We start from the raw sequence: 20,125 nt of genomic DNA on the forward strand, positions 1-20,125 counted from the left end.
TTGTTGAAATTATCCATCTTCTCATTCATTTTACCTTACTTTTCATCTATTTTCATTAACATTTAAAAATAGTTATCCAACAGCTTTTGCCTGTCAACTCTATCTAGTCATCTGGGGTCTGACGACTATTATCTACTTTTTCTTGCTTATTAATCATATTTTCTTGATTCTTTGCATGGCTTGTAATTTTCATTGTATTCTGCGCATTACATTTATTATTTTCTTACTGAAGCATAATTAATATACAATATTATAGGATTTTTGGGTGTACAACATACAGATTCAACAATTCTATACTTGGTGCTCCCACAGTAAGTGTATTCACTATTTGTCACCAAATGCTCTTAAAATTTTGTCAACTGTATTCCCTGTGCTGTACTTTTCATCTCTGTGACTTATTTATTTTATAACTGGAATTTTATACCTCTTAATCCCCTTTATCTATTTCACCCACTCCCTCACCTACCTCCCCTCTGGAAACTACCAGTTCTCGGTATTTAAGAGTCTGTTTTGTTTGTTTTTGTTTTTTGGGTTTTTTGTTTTGTTTTGCTGATTTGCTTGTTCAAATCTATTTAAAATTTTTTTAACCTTTATTTATTTTTGAGAGAGACAGAGACAGAATGTGAGTGGGTTACAGGCAGAGAGAGGGAGACACAGAATCTGAAGCAGGCTCCAGGCTCCGAGCTGTCAGCACAGAGCCCAACACGGGGCTTGAACTCACGAGCTGTAAGATCATGACCTGAGCTGAAGTCAGATGCTGAACCAATTGAGCTACCCAGATGCCTGTCCAAATTTATTTTAGATTCCACATATAATTGAAATCATATAGAGAAGATATTTTCAAATGACACCTATGACAAAGAGTTAGTATCCAAAATTTATAAAGAACTTATAAAATGGAACACACAAAAACAAGTATCCAGTTAAAAAATGGGCCGAAGACATGAACAGACATTTTTCCAAAGAAGATATCCAGATGGCTAACTGACATGTGAAAAGAGGCTCAGCATCTCTCATCACCAGGGAAATACAAATCAAAACCATGATGAGATATCACCTCACGCCTGTCAGAATGGCTAAAGAAAGGGGAACCCTCTCACACTGTTGGTGGAAATGCAAACTGGTGTAGCCACTTTGGAAAACAGTATGGAGGTTCCTCAAAAAGTTAAAAATAGAACTACCCTAGGATTCAGAAATTGCACTGCTAGGTATTTACCCAAGGGATACAAAAATACCTATTCAAAGGAAACATGCACCCTGATGTTTATGACAGCATTATCAATAATAGTCAAATTATGGAAAGGTCCCAAATGTCCACTGACTGATGAATGGATAAAGAAGATGTGGGATGGATACACACACACACACACGCAATGAAATATCAGCCATCAAAAACAATGAAATCTTGCCATTTGCAATGATGTGGATGGAGCTAGAGAGTTATTATGCTAAATGAAATGTCCAAGAATGACAACATGATTTCACTCATAAGTGGAATTTAGGAAATGTAACAGATGAACAAGGGGGGATAAAAGAGGCAAACCATAAAACAGACTCAACTAAAAAGAACACACTGAGGGTTGCTGGGTTGGGGGAGATGTTGGTGAGGGGATGGGTTAAGTGGGTGGTGGGTATTAAGGAGGGCACACGTTGTGATGAGCACTGGGTATTGTATGTAAGTGATGAATCATTAAATTCTACACCTGAAACTAATATTACACTGTATGTTAACTGGAATTTAAGTAAAAATCTGGAACTACAAAAAAAGGAAAATCATATAGTATTTGTTTTCCCTATTTCACTTGGCATGATGCCCTCTAGGTACATCTATGTTGTTGCAAATGGCAAGATATCATTTTTTATGGTTCATATTCCATTGTGATATCTATATATCTATATATATATTTCACAGAGTCTTTATCCATTCATTAATGGACACTTGTGATGACTGTATATCTTGGCTGCTGTAAATAATGCTGCAATAAAATACAGGGATACATGTAACTTTTTGAATTTGTTTTTGTTTTCTTTGGCTAACTACCCAGTGGGATTACTGGATTATACGGTTCTTCTGCTGCTACACATCTTCTGCCCATTTTTAATGTTTATTTATTTTTGACAGAGTACAAGCAGGAGAGGGGCAGAGAGAGGGGGACACGAGATATGTAGTGGGTTCTGTGCTTACAACAGTAAGCCTGATGTGGGGCTCAAACTCATGAACCACAAGGTCATGACCTGAGCTGAAGTCGGCCGCTCAACCAACTAGGCCACCCAGGTGCCCCTCCTCTGCCCATTTTTAAATCCTATTGCTTTTTGGTGTTGTGTAAAATCTTCATATATTTTGGATATTAATGCTTTATCAGATATATCATATGCATAAATCTTCTCCCAGTGGGTTGTCTACTTTGTTGATGGTTTCCTTTGCTGTGCAAAACCTTATTTCGGTGTAGTCCCAATAGTTTATTTTTGCTTTTGTTTCCCTTGCCTGGGGCACATATCTAGAAAAATGTTGCTAAGCTGATATCCAAGAAATTACTGCCTATGTTTGTTGTTGTTGTTTTTTAATAGGAGTTTTAGGGTTCCAGGTCTCACATTTAGTTCTTTAATCCATTTTGATTTTTTGCATATGGTGTAAAGAAAGTGGTCCAGTTTTCTGGGCACCGTTTTTTGAAAAGACTATCTTTTCCTCATCGTATATTCTTGGCTCCTATGTCATAGATTAATTGACCATATAAGTGTGGGTTTATTTTTGGGCTCCCTACTCTGTTCCATTTATTTATGTGTCTATTTTTGTCTGGGTATTGTATTTAGAAGAGCTGTTATTTATGGGTTCCTTTTCCTCTCTGTTAGGCAGAAGAGGCTGATCATGTCAGTTGCAGTATTTGAACTGGGTGCAACTAGGTTGTAGGTTTAGTTGGATTCAGTTGACTTTGAATTCAAATGTGTCAATGGCAAGACTTGAATATTCATGTTAGGTTTCAGTGGACTTTGTTTTTCTAAACAGTAAGAGATTGTGGAAGAAGACCACTCTGCTTTTCCATCCCAGCTTTCCATTATTCCATGTTGCCCACTGAGCAGCACATGTCTCATGGAGAAAACTGTGTTTACTTTTCGCCCTCCTCCAAATGTAATGCCAGCTCACCAAGAAAGGACTTTTCTCTCTGGACATGGAACTTGTCTAATCATTGATATCTTCAAAGCTCTATTATCTCTGTAAAAACAGGATATTTATAATTTTTTAAGTGGTTGAAATTCCACTCGGAAACATAAGTCCTTTGGACTACAGTTTCCAATGAACACTTTTTCTTACCAATTAAGTTATACAGAGGTTGACTGCTCTCCTGTTCTCTCTTCAGTCCGTAATTCTTCTTACTGTGAAACCGTGCTTAAACTATATATATTAGAAAAATGAACTAAAGGAATCTCTTGGATTCTATAAACAAGATAACTAGCTTCCTTTTCAATAATTTTCAGTGTTTTCTCATTCTATCATTACTTGGGTGATAACCAGGTAACTTATTGGAACCCAACTGGAACCTATTCTAGAGCTACAGTAACTAGTTGGTTTCAACTGGACAAACTTAATTTTATAAAAATGTCTTAAAAATTTTTTTCTAGAGGGAGTATGCAATTCAGGGTGAGGAGCAGAGGGGTGAGGGAGAGAGAGAGAACAGAGCTCAAGCAGGCTCCACGCTCAGTGCAGAGCCCCACACGGGGCTCAATCCCATGACCCTGGGATCATGACCTGAGCCGAAACCAAAATCAGACATTCAACCAACTGAGCCACCCAGGTGCCCCTATAAGACTTCATGTTGAAAATCTAAGGCTTCAGATTAAGTTTTATTTAATTTTTTTAGGGAAGGACTTAAAAAAAAATCTAGATTGATTAAATGTTTTCCAGCTCTGATCAATGACTATTTTTCTATTTTTCATATGTTTTGACTAGTAAACCTGTACCTATAAATGTGAGAACTAAATCATACACAACCCCTGCATATTTTTTTAAAGTACAAACTGAGACTAAGCACTTGTATTCTTTTTTCATGTTTCTATTTAATTTAGTATACCTAAAACGGTAAATCAATCATATAACGGAATGTGGATAAAATAGTTTGTAAAGCTAAACTGTTGTGAGAACACATCTTTCAAATTCAGTGATTTCAGAACTCTCACTGTATAGTTTTCCTTCACTGAAAATTATTAAAAAACCAAAACGATCCCAAATCTGAAGCATCATGGCAGCTGGAGGAGAGTGGGGGCAGGTGACAAGGAACGGATCTGTGTGCTGTAGGCTCAATTCAGTAGTGTCCCTCTGTGATGTGCAAATATGGAAAGGTTTCATTTTTACCAGTAACAACTATGGACCTTGCTCTGTCTCATCTTTATTCTTCTGCCTAGTGGAAAAACTTTAAATTGCTCAATAGTGATCGATTTCTTGGTCCAACCCTTTCTTTCTGTTTTCATATTTCTGTTTTGAAATTTAGCCCAGTTGAAAATGTCTATTTCCGAGCTTCCTTCTTCCCACTTTGTGCATAGTCTCAAGTGCAGCTGCCAGGAGCCGTCTGTGGTCGGCAAGAGTGCTCTCTGCAAGTACCACTGGTGCCAGTGACGGTAGTGTGTGTGTGTGTGTGTGTGTGTGTGTGTGTAGGGGTGGGTGGGGTGGGGTGGAAGATGGGTGTGCATCCACTTATGCTCAGGTCAGAATGATGGCAGTAGTTCCGTTCTTTTGGAATGCTTCTCTGTCCAATGCTGACAGATTAAGTCTGTTTACGTCTGGTACCCCAGTGAGGATGCTATATGGACTATGGCTCCCTGAGACTTCTGGAAATTGACAAAGCACGCCGCATTCTCTTTGTCCCGACTCTTTAAGATACGGGGAATGGCCCTCTGAATGTGAAGTCATGGAATCACCTCTTACCTGTCTCAGTCCGTGGTAACTGGAGCTGCCCGTATTGGCTGCACAGGCCTGGCTCGAATCCCCTAGGGTAGACTGCCAATGCCTCTCCCTCAGTAAATCTCCACATCACCCACTCTGGACCGAGGGAATGTAGCGAGACGCTGTCTGCATCTCCCACAGCTCTGACACCTTTGGCGGAAGCTCTTCTAATCCTGTAAGGAAGCTTCTCAAACTCCCAGTTCCTCAAGCCAACAGTTGCTTTAATGAACTTTGGCCAAGACATAGGCCTTCACCTAAGGTCCAGGGTCAATGCTGAAATGTCACAAGCAATTCTTTTGGGGTACTCCAAATTTGGAAGGATGACAAGAAAATGCTTCCTCTCCATAAACACGCATCATGAAGAGGGCCACGGATATGGGAACTCTGCTCAAGGGCATTCCCCCCCTCACCTTCATAAGAGGTTTTTCTGGACTAAGTGGGTGGGACAAGTTGTGGGGAAGATTCTGCTAAGCTTCCCACACTTGGTGGGTGCTGAGGCAACTCTCTGAAGATGAGGACTCTGGACTCCGGTGTAAGCTGTCTTCCTGTAAACAGTGAGGTCCTGGTCAACACCCCTCCTTGGGAGCAGGTCAAGGTCTAAGTAAATTCCAGCAAATTCCTATCCAGCAAATGAATATATACTCTACATTTTACAACGTTTGTTAAGAATGAACTCAAAACCCCTATAACATTTGACTCTATTATCTGCTCTCTATTATCTGACGGTGTGAATCGAGTCTTAGTGCTTTTCTACATTTAGACTATCATCACCATTTTCAAAGGGAAAAATGTCCAATATTGCATAAATGTCCATTACGGGTAAAAGCGTTTTATTCTCACTGGAAAATAAATCCCACTTTAATAATAACTAATGGTTGTGCATCCCTTTATCAAGAACTATCACATTTGGTTCCTACAGCAAACCTTTGATATTTGTTCTACGTTTGCTGTAGTTCACGGTTATTTCCCCATTTTATGGATGTGGTAATTAAGGCAGGGTGAGGTTAGTTAACCGCTCTGTCAGAACCAGGGCTCTAACTCAGGTTGCGAAATACAAAGTGTGGCTTTTTCCCACTGTGTGTGCTTTCCTACAAGAAAATGATGTATTCTCAGTATGACAGGTCTCCTGAGTGGATCCTCTGAGAAACTGGACACGTGTGTAGGCACCTGATGCCATCCCATCCTGTGATCAAACATGTGCACAGACAGGTGTGGAGGATTAGCCTTCTTGACTGTACGACCTCAGGCCATATCCCAAAGGACTGCTTTTGGGAAAGGATGCTGGAAAGAGCCAAGCACATAGAACGTTTAGGTCCAAGTTCCCTTTGGGTCTCAGTTCCCCGGGTACTTAAAACGAGCTTTGTTTGGTTGCAGAATTTATCTGCATCTAACATAAGGCTAGTATTTGTGAAGCCTCTGAAAATACACAAACTTTGTCATTCAGCAATAGCGAATTTTCCTGCCAAAGACTTTAGCACTAGGGGGAATAATATGCCATGGGCTGCAAGCCACAGGGGTCATGATGACTTCTAGAAGTAACGCAAGGAAGCATTGGGCAAGGAAACTGGAGCTCAAAGGCGACACATGCACGCCTGCTGTTACCATAGTTACAACAAGAAAGGCCATAAGAGACGTACTATATTTCTTATAAGCAGGGAGAGAAGTCTTGCCTGGTTTAGGATCACTGGGGTGAGTAATCCTGGCTGTATCCACAGGGTTTCATCCTGGTTCCCCTGAGTTTCAACATGGAACAGGAGAAGGGATAAATCAATTGTTTACATTCAATGAAGCTGTTCCTATGTTCTCTCATTTAACCTTTATTCTCAGAACCTGCTGAAGCTGGCAGTCTTTATTCACTTCCCTACCAGCAAATTGTGAGAATTAATGGCCGTGGCTAATTTTAGTAGTTTGGGTATGATGCTCTACAGGGAGACAAAAAAGGGGGGGGTTGTGGAGAATGTCCCTCTCATTCCTGACTTTTCTGAGGCTGAATCAGGACAGCATAACAACCGTGATTCCCCAGGGCGGACCTCCCCAGTTGGGCTTTCCAAGCATCACGGAACCTGGTCTAACTTGTCTTCCACGGAGTCTCCTGTACAGCACCCCTACCTCTCCTTTGATGACAACTTTCTTAATGATGCACTCGTTGCACTCTGGGCCGGATGATTTCATCTTTAGACAGTTTGAGAGGTAACAGTGATACAACACTTACTGCGGATTGCGGATATGAGACACTACAAAGTGCTCTGGAATGTCATTTCATCCTCAGAGGGACCCCAGGAGACAGAGAACTGTTATCAGCATCATCCCCATTTCACAGATAAAGAAACTGAGGCTGAGGGTAGTAAAGAAACTCCTCCACTGTCAGGCAGCTATGAAATGTCAGAGCCCAGGGATATGCGACCGCCCCAAACCAGTGAGTGCTGTATCTTCCAACTTCTTCACCTGGAGCTGAAGCCTGTCTTCTTGTTCCTTCCAGCTGCCGGTCCTAATTTTGTCCTCTGAAGACCCATGGAAAAGGTCTTAATTCCTCTTCCCCTACTAAATCTTCAGATATCTTACATGGCTTTCAGGACTGTCTTGTTCTGTTCAGACCACAGGACACTGTTGTTAGATGTCCACTCTTCAACCCCTTAAGTCATGTATTTTCGTTTGGCTTCCTGCATTAGCGCTCTAAGGGGGCTCCCCGCTCTGCCCTCTCTGTTACACCTGGCAGCCGTGGTGGGCCTTAAGAGAGGTTAGGTCACTTCAGTCTTCTCAAAATACTCTGTGGCTTCTCAGGTCATTGGAAGCAAAATCTCTGCAGCCAAGTTCAAGATGAGCAAGCCCAAGATCATCCTGTCCTCCCCCCTCTTGCTCATACTGTTCCCTGAACATGCCAAGCATGGTCCCAAGTCCTTTCCCTGGAACACTCTGCTCTGGAAATATACCTGGTTCTTTCCCATCCTTCCTCCTATCTCCCCTCACAGGCACTACCCACACCTTAGCAGTAAGGCCTGTCTCCAACCACTCTACCGAAAATAACAAATCTCTCCCCTCATGGGTCTTCCCTCTTCTCCTTCCTTTTTGTATTCTTCTCCATAGCACTTATTATTTTCCTTATTTTCTTCATTTTTGCCTACCCTCTCCCTTTGGGCCCACTTAAGAATATTAAGCTCTCGAAAGGGCAAGGAGTTTTTTGGGGTTTTTTTGTCTGATTTATTTATTTATTTTGGCAATTTATTCTTTATTTTATTTGTATGTGCCCAATAATTATTAAAACTTTTGAAAGTGGTTAGTTTTATCAGTCTTCTGCGAACACCTGGTGTTCATCCCAACAAGTGTCTTCCTTAATGTCCCTTCCTATTTAGCCCATCCCTACACCCACAACCCCTCCAGCAACCCTTAGTTTGTGCTCCATAGTTAAGAGTCTCCTCTATTTTGTCCCCCTCTCTGTTTTTATATTGTTTTTGCTTAAGGGCAGGGAGTTTTACCTTCTTAGTTCAAAACTAAGGTTAAATCATAAGTGGCAGACAAAATAACCATTTCATATGGATCAACCCACCATATCCCCAGCACTTAAGAGCAAGGCCTGGCACAGAAGCATTAAGTAGTTGGCAAATAAGTAATTTATATACTGATACTAAAAATACTGTAGAACCTTTATGCACTTTATTATCCTCAGGAAGAACTTCACTATCGCGTGGCTGGATATCTGATATCATCTCTGTCTTCCTAATCCTTTGTGGAACTGAATATAAATAGAAATGCAAATAAATATTAAAAACTCTTGCTGACACACTAACTCTAGGCTTTTAACTGTGTGATATTTTCTTTGAAGCATTCACTAGTTTCAGATTCATCTATCAGCCTCAACATCTCTGTGTTGAGAGGGGTAACTTCCATATCAATTGCTAAAATCTGTCTGGATTCAGGATAAGCTAATTCTTTCTTAAGCTAAATTAAGGCAGTGATTTGACACAATCACCTGCCAGAGAGTGACCCGCATATCATACTACCACTGTGTGTACATAGAAGAGTATGTATTCTTTGGAAAATATGTCTCACTTGAAAAACCTGTGCATTTGTAGCCTTTAATGAGCATCTAGCTGAAAATCACTCTGAAGAATTTTTTCCTCCCATAGGGCATCACTTTCTATTGGTGGATTTGATGTCCTACATTGGTTTACTTTAACAAATGTTTCAGTCAGTGTGTTAAAAAAACAAACAAAAAAAAAGAAACAACCTGCCAACAATTCCGGTGTCAAGAAAGGGAGACACTGATGTAATACATTATACCCTGTAAGGAAAATCGGGCTACTTACTGTACACGGACACAGTAATCCTTACTGCTAATCACAAGGTGTGGGGGAAACTGCTGTCAGACCCAAGTCACCCCTTCGATTACCACTGCAAATTATTCACCGTGAATTTGCAGTGCTGCTTATGGAGAAGCTGAAGGTTTTGTTCTCACACATTTAGGGCAAGGAGACAGTTTATAGTTTTTCAATAGGTAGAGAAAAGCCAGGATTTGTTCCTCATTCAAAATAACTAAAAGTCCCTTAAGAATCACAAACCAACAACAATTCTCACAGTCATCTACAATTTAATATAAAGCATTAGTGTTTTTATACCCACAACAAAACATGGACCTGCGGAAGTTTTCAAACACTCCTCCAGCTGCTTCATGCGCGTCTTCTGGAGCTCGGGGCTGTCCCACTCGTCCTCATCGATGCCCCAGTAGAGATCTATGACCTGGGAACCAATGGACGAGGCAACATTAGTTTACCTGCAGGAAAACTTAATTTCCCTTTATTCTTACTTACAGTGTTAAGCTAACGTGACTTTTAACTTTCCTCTTTGCAGCACGTTTTCCCTTAAGAGGGAAAATTATATTTAAGATCCAAACAGATATACTGTTTTACCCCATGATAGGTGTGCACACTGTAATGTCTTTTGTTCTTTATTATACTGTTGACATAGGCCCAGAGAAGTATGAAATGTTAACTGTCAGCAGAGGTTTTGTGGAACCAGCTTTTCCTTATAGTGAAATGGTAACAGGAGTTCAAAAACATGTGTGGAAGCAACTGGGATATGGCAACCACATTGAGACAATTAAACAATAGTGTATAATGGTGCTGTGCATCTTAATATGAGAAGGGAAAACCATAATGGACATTAATATATACTGACCTAGAGGGAAACATCTACATTTCTTAACACGTGTTTTTAGGTTTTATGTATTTATTTTTATCATGCTTTATCCCACGGGAATAGACATTTTGTTTATGTCTGTTTCATCTGAGAGCAGTTTGCCTTTCATCAATATATGTCTGAGAAACATGTATTGGAAACAATGAAAGGCGGTATGCCTTAATGAGAAGTGAGGATAATAGGATCCTCTATTTCCTTACTTCAAAGAGTATGAGGGAAGATGCTGAGAGTCTGTGAAAACTTCCGCAAGCACACTCTTTGAAAAATCTATGAAGAGCATTATGGGTTTCCTTCCCTTTACTCAACTGATGTTCTGCATACATAAGGTAAATGTTTCCAATTGTAGCTTTGAAGATTTCCTTTTTCTTGTTTCCCACAAGCAGAAAAAGAACCTCCCCTCCTTACTGGCTGTTTGTACGGCATTCACGGAGACGCAGGCACAGAGCGTGTGTCCTCCATGGTGCCCCAAGCGGACCTCAAGGGCTCGCGTACCTCCCGTCTCCTGGCCATGGCCCTGCATGGGTGTGTCTGCACCAGTTCTTTGTCTATGTGCATATGAGTTTTTAGATGGCTGACAAAGATATAACAACTTCTTAAAAAATATTCTGTTTTATGATAAATGAAACTATCATATATTTTGGGGGTTCTTCCCTTTAATCTACCTTACAAAGTTTAATCACAGTATTAAGGAAGGAGTCATCTGAGATGATAACTTTGGTGTCCTGTATGAGAACCTATAACTTTGGCTATTTAAAATTAAATATAAATTAAAATTAGTTCAGTCTGAATACTCAATAGCCACATGTGGCTACCGACTCTCATGTTGGAAAGCACAGATACAGACTACTTCACCATAACAGAAACTTTAATTTGGCATAACTGTAAGTTACTGAGATTATTAGAACAAGACATTTTTGGCCATCTACCAATAATTTGTCAAACACACAGATCTGCAATGTGAATGCTGACACTTAGTTGTATCACGCACAGATTAACAGTCATTCAGAGAGCCTGCTTTCCATCCTTTTGGCTGACACTGTTTGGACATATGTGAGGAAAGGTCTGATTTAGAACAAATGAATAGAAAAAGAAATGGTAAATATAAAGGTTGATATAACAAATGCTATCAATATATACCTGCTCTCCTCTCATCTTTAAATGACATAAAATTATATAAAATATAATTGGATATGTAACCTATATAAAAAGTCCAAAAAGGGAATAGAGTTATAAAGAAGTATGCTAGCTCAATGAAATTAAGTTGGTATAAATCATACATAGATTCTGAGAAGATGGGTCTTAAAATAACTATGAGTAACAAATATAGTGAAAAAAATTATTAAAGAAAATATTAAACCAATAGAGAAAATCAGTGAAACCAAAAGTTTGTTCTCTGAACACAGTGGAACAAAACTTTAGCTGCATTAAAAAAAATACTCAAAATTACCAAAATCACAAGTGAAAGAGAGGCATTACTACTGACCTTATAGAAATAAAAAAAGGATTATTAGAGAATACGACGAACAACTATATGCCAATGAATTGGATTACTTAAATGGACAAATACCTAGAGAGAGACAAGTCACACAGACTCAAGACAAAACAGAAAATATGAATAGAAATGTGAAAAGAGATTAAGTAGGAATTTGAAAGAAAAGCATAGGTTCAGATGGATGCACTGTTGTGAACTCTATCAATTCTTCACAGTCTTCCAAAAATTAGAAGAGAGAACACTTCCCAACTTATTCTATGAGACCAGTGTGATGCTTGTACTAAAGGCAGACAAACATACAAGAAAATGACAGGGCAGTATCTCATGAATATAAAACAAAAGGAGAAGATTCTAGAATACTCAAATATATTCAAGAACACCTGAAAACCTAATCTGGCAGCATGTAAAAAGTATTACACGATACAACTAGGTGGTATTTATCCCAGGAATGCAAAGTTGGCTGAGCACCAGTAAATTAACTAAGGTGATGCACTTTATACCAATAGAATAAAGGGAAAAAAATCAAATGATTAATCTTAACAGATACAGAAAAAACATTTGACAAAACCTAACACCCCATTATGATAAAACACACAAAAAACTAGGAATAGAAATTACCTTAACCCGAATAAATGGCATATAATAATAGCATACTTAATAATGAAAACCCTGCCCTTAAGATTAGGAACAAGGGAAGGATATCCATTCTCACCACTTCTATTCAACACTTTCCTGGATGTTCCAGTCAGGGCAATTAGGCAAGAAAAGGAAATAAAATGCATCCAGATAGGAAAGGAAGAAGTAGATCTATCTTTATTCATTGATAACACGATCTTATATATTAAAATCCTAAGAAAACCACTAAAAGTGTTGGAACCGTCGAGTTGAGCAAGGTTGTAGGATACAAGATCAACATACAAAAACCAAATGTACTTCTGTACACCAGCAATGAGAAAACAAAACAGCAACAGAAAGAATAAAAAACTTAGGGGATAGATTTAACAAAAGAAATGTGAAATTTACACTCTCAAAATTATAAAACACGACTGAAAGAAATGAAAGATGATCTGAACAAACTGGAAGACATCCCAAGTAAATGAACTGGGAGACTTAAGATGGCAATACTCCCCAAATTAATATTTAGATTCACAGCAATCACTATAAAACCCAAGCTGGCTTACCTACAGAAGTTGACATGTTGATCCTAAAACCCAGAATATGGGAATTCAAGAGCTATTAGCAATTTAGCTATTCAAGAGCTATTTAGCTATTCGAGAATAGCTAAAACAACTTGTAAAGGAAGAACAAAGTTAGAGGATTCTCACTTCCAGATTCAAACTTACTACAAAGGTGCAATAATTAAGACAGTGTGATACTGGCATAAGGATATTCAATGGAATAAAATAAATCCTCACACTTCTGGTCAACAGATTTCAACATGGGTGCCAAAATAATCCAATGAGGGATGTATCATATTTTCAACAAAAGGTACTGGGACAACTGGAGATCCACATACAAAAGAATGAAGTTTGACACCCTACCTCACATCATATACAACAATTAACTTGAAATAGATCACAGACATTAAGAATGAAAACTAATTTTATAGAAAACACAGGAGTATATTTTTGTGAACTGGGATTTGACAATGGTTTCTTAGATATGATAGCAAAGTACAAGTAACCAAAGAAAAAAGGTGAGAAGTTGGACTTCCTCAAAATCAAAGTTTTGTGCTTCAAAAGATGCTGTCAAGAAAGTAAAAAGAGGGGTACATGGGTCTCTCAGTGAAGTGTCCAACTCTTGATATGGGCTCAGGTCGTGATCTTGCAGTTGTGGGATCGAGCCCTGTGTGGGGCTCCACTCAGCATGCAGCCTTCTTGCGATTCTCTCTCCCTCTCTCTCTCTGCCCTCCCCTGCTCGTGTGCGCTCTCTCTCTCTCTCTCTCTCTCTCTCAAAATTAAACATTAAAAAAAGAGAAAGAGGACCCTATATGATAATGGAATTGCAGTTAGAATACATAAGGAACTCCAACAGCTCCATCAGATGACAAGCTGATCGAAAATGGACGAAAGATCTGAGTACACGTTTCTTCACGGAATTTATAGATTGTCAATAAGCACATGAAAAGATACTCAACATCATCAGTCATCAGGGAAACACAAATCAAAACCACAATGAGATAACGCCTCACACCCACTAGGGTGGCTGCCGTTAAAAAGACTGATAACAACAAGTGTTAATGAAAATGTGAAGCAGTGTCACACGTTGCTAGTGGGAATGTAAAATGGTGCCGCCACTTTGGAAAAGAGCCTGGCACTTCCTCAAACTGCCACAGAGTTACCACACGATCGAGTTACACAGAGTTACCACACGATCGAGCAGTTCTCCCAGAGAAATGAAAACATACGTTCACACAAAAACTGATATTCGTAGCAACATTATTCATAATAGCTAAAATGTGGAAACAGTCCAAATGTCCATCAAGCGATCAATGTGGAAATATAATGTGGTATATCTGTAAATGGAATATTATTTGGCAATAAAAAGTAGTGAGATACTGATGCTACAATATGGATGAGACTTGAAAACATTATTCTAAGTAAAAAGTCAGTCACAAAGGAATCCGCTATATGATTCCATGTATATGAAATGTCTAGCACATGCAAATCTACAGAGACAAAAAACAGTTTAATGGTTGGCTAGAGCAGGGAGGAAGGGGAACAGGCAAATTTGAGAGTGACAGCTAAAGGGCACAGGACTTTTGTTTGAGGTGATGACAAGGTTGTAAAATTGTAACGCTTACACAACTTTGACTATACTAAAAAGTACTGAATCACACACTTTAAGGGGGACGATTTTGTGGTTGTCATCTCAATGACACTTTGTGCATCCATTTAGTACTGTGATTTTCTACAGGTCTTCCGTCTCCTACTCACAGTAGAACCGAGAGCAATAACAGTAGATGTTTAAATCAAGCGCCTACGATTTTAAGAGTTAACAATAAAATCTAAATAAATATATGTGGAACAAATGACCAGGGTATGAGTCAAAACAAGGATTTCATTTATATTTTCAAATAGAAGCCTAAGGGACACATGATTTATCTGCCACCAATGGAAGTCTTTTGTAGTAAGTTTTGCTTTTGACTTTCTTCAAGTTTGGCCACCATGGCCCTCATCCAGGGCTGTCTAATGCCACGTCTCCTTACTTTGGTCACTTTGTTTAAATGTTCTCCTGCTTCCAGCTTTTCTCCCTTAAGTTATTCTTTCTCAAACGTCTTTATGGGCAGAAAATGATGAAAAAAGATAAAATCAAGCAACCATGAAGGCAGAGAGGAAATAAATAAAGGAAACATCCAACTTATGCAACACAAAACACCATTTTAGGCAGGCAAATCTGCCGTCTATTCGCATGATCAATAACTGGCAAAAAGTGGTTGGAATCCAAAGTGCCCAACAAGACAAGATTTATTATATACTTACAAAAATTAGTTTAGCTTTTAGCCTAATGCCCAAGCACTGCAGACACTGAATCTAATTTACTATTTATTGGAATACTAACTTGTTGACAGCACATTTTATGTGCCTTTACTTATTTCATCATGAAATATAAACACTCAGGAAAGTAACTTGATTTTATCTTTTTGTACTTAAAGCCATCTAACTTGCTTTAAAATATTCTTAGGAAAGCTAATTTATCATGATTCTAATGTGCTGAATTGGTCTGAAAACAAAAAGCCAGCAAATAAAGGCCCTAACAAATTTGGCCACTCGAATCAGACATAACCATTTAAATACCAAGACTGCCCAGCAAACACAAAGCAGCCTGTAAGAAACCAAACATAACCTTATGATTTACCAGAAAAAAGGTCAAATTGGCATTTACCATGGCTTCACACTATCATTTCTTCAGAAACAGCCTTTGAATTGAAATATTTTCCAAAATAGGTTCCTTCTCGATTTTCCCATGCTATCATATGACGCTACCTGAATGCAAGACAAAAGTGTAACTACAGAGACAGTACGGCCAATTTTGGTTTCGAATAGACACAGTACTGAAACGAAGGCTGTTTCTCAAAGTTATTATAATGGGAGGCTACCTGTTCATGCCAACGATTCTGCCACTGCCCAGGGCATTTCCTCTGCAGGAATTATCTTATTTTGTATTGAAAAAACCTCTTGTCACTCTACTGTTAGATTTGTTTTTATTAAAAATGGTATTTTCCAAGCCTTATTGGCCTTTACATTGTAAGACATGGCTTTGAAAAGGCCTTAAGCTCTTTCAAAAAAATCAGACCTATCCTTAAAGGGATTAAAATCTGCCACCACTAAAAATATTCAAAAGAACACACAGCAGGTCAGAAAGTTTTGAACAAGGGCAACATTATGGTGATATGGACATAACCTCCAAGGTCAATACAGCACTCATTTGATTTTGATTTAGTTGTGTCTTGTTACTAGAATGTTCACCTTGCAGGAGAATGTAAACAGGGAGGAGTCTTAAACCTCAGACTAGGTTCGCCAGAAACTGGGGAGGTACGGTTTACAGGTATGGTAATTCTCGCTCTGGTTAGAATGACTTCCCTAAGATGCATAGGATATAAGAAAAACAACCCTCTTCAGCTCCGCCTCATCCATGGCCACCCTTTTACTAGAACTATAGCAAGTCTTGACTTTAGGTCACCTCGCAATTATTCTCTTGGTCATGACATATAGGACAAAGATATATGGGGACATGACTAAGATGGGACTTTTCTGGGAAAGTCAGGTGCTAAATCAAGTCCAGGGAGGACTGGCTGAGACAAGTGGTCATACACAATCACCAGAAGGCTCCAAGAGTATGACATAGGGTGGGTGATGCCTCAGCCAAAGCCTCATGAGGATGACGAACTGCTCACACCTGAGGCCTCTATGTCTTGGAGATTTAGCCTCTGGACAGCCCTAACAATTATGATGTGACAGTGAAGAAAACTAAACCACGGAGTAAGGCAGCACCTTGGACTTTTCAGGCCTAATGAATGTGGAGGCAGAGGGAAGGGAGCAGTTGTTGTTGGAGGCAGAAAAAAGAACCACAAGCTAGAAGCCAATGGCCATGGAGTAGAAGCTGGAGAAGCCCACTCCATGAAGGAACAGCAGCTAGGCAGCAACCAGGGACCGGCTTCCTTTGGTGGCAGGTCCACAGAGCAGGTGTCCGAGTGAAAGACCCAAAGTTGGCTCTGTTCTCGTCGCTGGGATTTCAGCAAGCACCGCATCGGAGTGCACCTGTGCCTGTCTTGCTACTCCGACTCCCTGCGTTACCTTCATCCTTGCTCCTTCTAATCTATTCACAACATGGCGGGCAGAGGGAGCTTTTTAGAATGCAGATGTGATCACCAGAACTAAGATTTCCTCCTACTCTACCAGATACTACACAGAGTAACTTATTTACTCCTTAAACTTACGAGACAGACAAGAATATTGTCTCTCTTCTGTAAATGAAAAAGCTGAGGCAGAAAGAAGTAACCTGTGCAAAGCCCCGGAGGTCGCAAGTATGGAGGTGGGATTTGAACCTGGGCTGTTTACTTTACGGTACTTCCCATGCTTCCTATCAGCCTGAAGATCGGATCTAGAATCCCTGACTTGCTCTATGAGATCCTCCATGATCTAGTCCCTACCCAACTCCCTACCCTCATTTCCTATCACGTTCCCCCCTCACTGTTCATGTTCTAGTTATGTATATGCCCTTCACACATGTGTTTGTACAAGTGTATAAATATATATTGAAATGTACACATACATTTACATAGATGTTTATATTTACATACCTGTACCTAGCCATACACATTTTTGTGAACATGTGAACATAAGAGGCTTTTTGGTGCGATGATTGAAGAGCATGGACACTGGGGCCAAACTGCCTTGGGTCAAATCTGACTCTGCGGTTTACTAGCTATGAGATCTCTAGCAGTTATTTACTTCTGTATTTCTAAGCATCCCCAGGCAATAAAATGGAGAAGATGGAATTTACCAGCCAGGCTCACAGCAATGATTAAACACGTTAAAGTACACACAGCACTCAGGGTAAGTGCCTGGTAGGCAGTGAGTACAGCATAATGTTCAAGTTCTTTTCCAAACTTGCCTATGCAAATATGTTTTTTCTGCCTGAACTTTTCTTCTTTTCAATGTGGGCATCTGCATCTACCCATCCTTCAGGATTCAGCTTAGACATCAGTTCCTCAGCAGCTGTCCTGAGGCCTCAAAGTTTGAGGAAGCCTCCCACTGTGCATGCCCAGAGCACCCTGTGTTCCCTTTGCAGCCAGAATCACTCTGGTCACCACCATTCACGACTCCACGAAGGCAGGGACTAGGTTCGTTTTCAATACTGTGGTATCTGCTGCTCCCACAACTCTGCCTCGTGCAGAGCAAGAGCTCAGTCAATGTCTGTGAATAAATACATGAGGCCCATGGGACCAATGACCTAAATCTGCCCTGAGGACTTGAGGGTCAGACACTAGTGAGGAAGTCTGGACTTGAAGGTTAAATGTACAGGAGGCTGTTCTTCGGAGAAGAGGGACTTCTAGATAGAAGCTCCCCAAAGACAGAAATGTGACAGCCTGTCCATAAAGAGATGATGAGGTCACAGCATAATTAACTGTGGGAGCCAAAAGAAAATACAGATCAAGTAGAAGAAACAAGAAAACTGAGCTGAAGTTACTTTTTCGATGGTTTACAACTAATTATTGACAAATCAGATCTCTTAAATAAGAGTGCTCTTTCTACGGCGCAGTCTTGTTAAAAGGTATCCTCTCTCTACTGTAAGAAATAAAAAATGAGGATAGGAAGAAATAGGTGCCTTGTGTTAAGAATCTGAGAAAGGCTTCACGGTGATTGTACCCAACTGGGACACGTAAATGTCACCTGCAAATGAGGATCTCTCATTCTGCTTACTGGAGGACTAATCTTCTTGGGTGATTTTCAGCGTTGGGGTAATCAGCCAGCCACAATTTAGCAGAATTAAATGTTCAGCAAAGTATATAGCTCCTCCAGTAAATTCTGGAGCTCCCCACAGTGCCACTGCTCTATATTTAGGAGAAATATTAGGCAGAAGATTGTCTGTGCACACCAGGTAAAGGAGGAACAAGAATACTGTCTTGGGAAGTCAGGCAGGAGAATTCCAGAAGAGCCGCTCCGTGCTGCAGAAATGGTGAGCCAACACTTACAAAACACACTAGAACAGTAGGTCAGTTATGACATACTGCTTTCCTTCTCTTTCTCATCTCTATTAATCTTCCTTCCCTCTTGTAACCAATGGGCTCATGGATGGGAGAAAGATGATGTCACACACTTATAATACTTCTACGGAATATCAAGTTGGTTAAGACCTGTGCAGGCACTGATGGGCAGAACTGAAATGTGAAGTGAGCTAGACAAATTGAAGTGCTTGCCTGAGTGAAACAACCTGTGATTCCATAAGAGGATATACATTTCACTTAAGAAGCACGCATTTGATTAACAGCAAATGGAAAAGTCCATCAGTTGACAATGTGGAGAAAAAACCAAGGGCATCACAACACAGCCTGTCAATTATAAAGCCAATGATGTATTCTGGCAACTCAGGAGGCAAAGACATTTTGAGATTTGTGAGCAGGCAGACGGCTGCAAGGAAAAAAAATCAGCATAGAGCAGGAGGCTGGGCTCGACAGAGCAGGAGGGCTGTGGCGGAGGAAGAGTGGGTGGGGGCAACCGCGGATGGACCTTCAGTGTGAGACCAAGCGATTGCTCAACTTGGTAATCGTTAGCAAGGTGAAGGTAGTGTAAGACACATGGAATTTCACTCAGCCTACAACTCGGATACATACAGAGAGCGCAGCTTCTTAATTCTAAGACCAGTTTGTGCCTCCTGTCCAAGTCTCCACCCTCTGGCTAGTGCGAGACCGTGAACTTTCAGTTTTATCCAATTTAAACCTTAGTGTAAACTGATGTTTTCCAGGACTCTGTTAGGTGCTTATTCTCTCTTGGATCAAAATGCCGAGTTTCTTAAAAGACATGGCTTCCCTGTTCCCCTGCTTCTTTTCCCTAAGATGATATCCAGGTAACCTCATATCCTGAAGGGAAAACATGAGAGTGCTTGGGCATGGCCCCCAGGTGATGCCCACTGGCTGCTGGCATCACATCACCCAGGGACTGGTCTTTCCCTCTCAGCTGGGTCAGAGCCTCGTGTTGCTCTCCAGCCAAGCCAGGCCAGCTTCCCCTGCTGTGGATGAGCTGCCCCAAGCCATGGGCCCATGCTCCATCCAGTTTCTTCACCACGGCCTTTTGTGCAGCCACCTCTTCCGGTCGTGGAGACTAGCACTGACTCTTAACTCAGAATATATGACACACAATAACTGAGAGCAGCCTGGGAAAGTTCAGCCTGATCGTCACTTGCTGCCACGGCCATGATGTGGCCAAGCCCAGGTCTGTTTGCAGGGTTGGGGTGGGGTCGGGGAAGGGTGGTTACTGTCTGGCCATCTCTTTCCAGAGTCC

At 40.4% G+C, this 20,125-nt stretch overlaps 1 protein-coding gene across 2 annotated transcripts in view; it reads right to left on the minus strand.

The window, feature by feature from the left end:
- NWD2 (NACHT and WD repeat domain containing 2) overlaps positions 1-20,125 on the minus strand; it is a 184,890-nt gene that overhangs the window by 83,692 nt on the left and 81,073 nt on the right. The window contains exon 3 of one of the 2 annotated variants that reach the window (XM_025922342.2): positions 9,554-9,670. In XM_025922342.2, coding sequence (XP_025778127.1) covers positions 9,554-9,670 — 117 coding nt within the window. Of the gene's footprint in view, positions 1-9,553; positions 9,671-20,125 lie in introns of those variants that run through there. The other variant, XM_086705255.1, reaches the window with a different exon arrangement.

This window comes from Puma concolor, chromosome B1 (assembly GCF_028749965.1).
Source record: "Puma concolor isolate L17-30 chromosome B1, mPumCon1.1.hap2, whole genome shotgun sequence".
Classification (NCBI taxonomy): domain Eukaryota; kingdom Metazoa; phylum Chordata; class Mammalia; order Carnivora; family Felidae; genus Puma; species Puma concolor.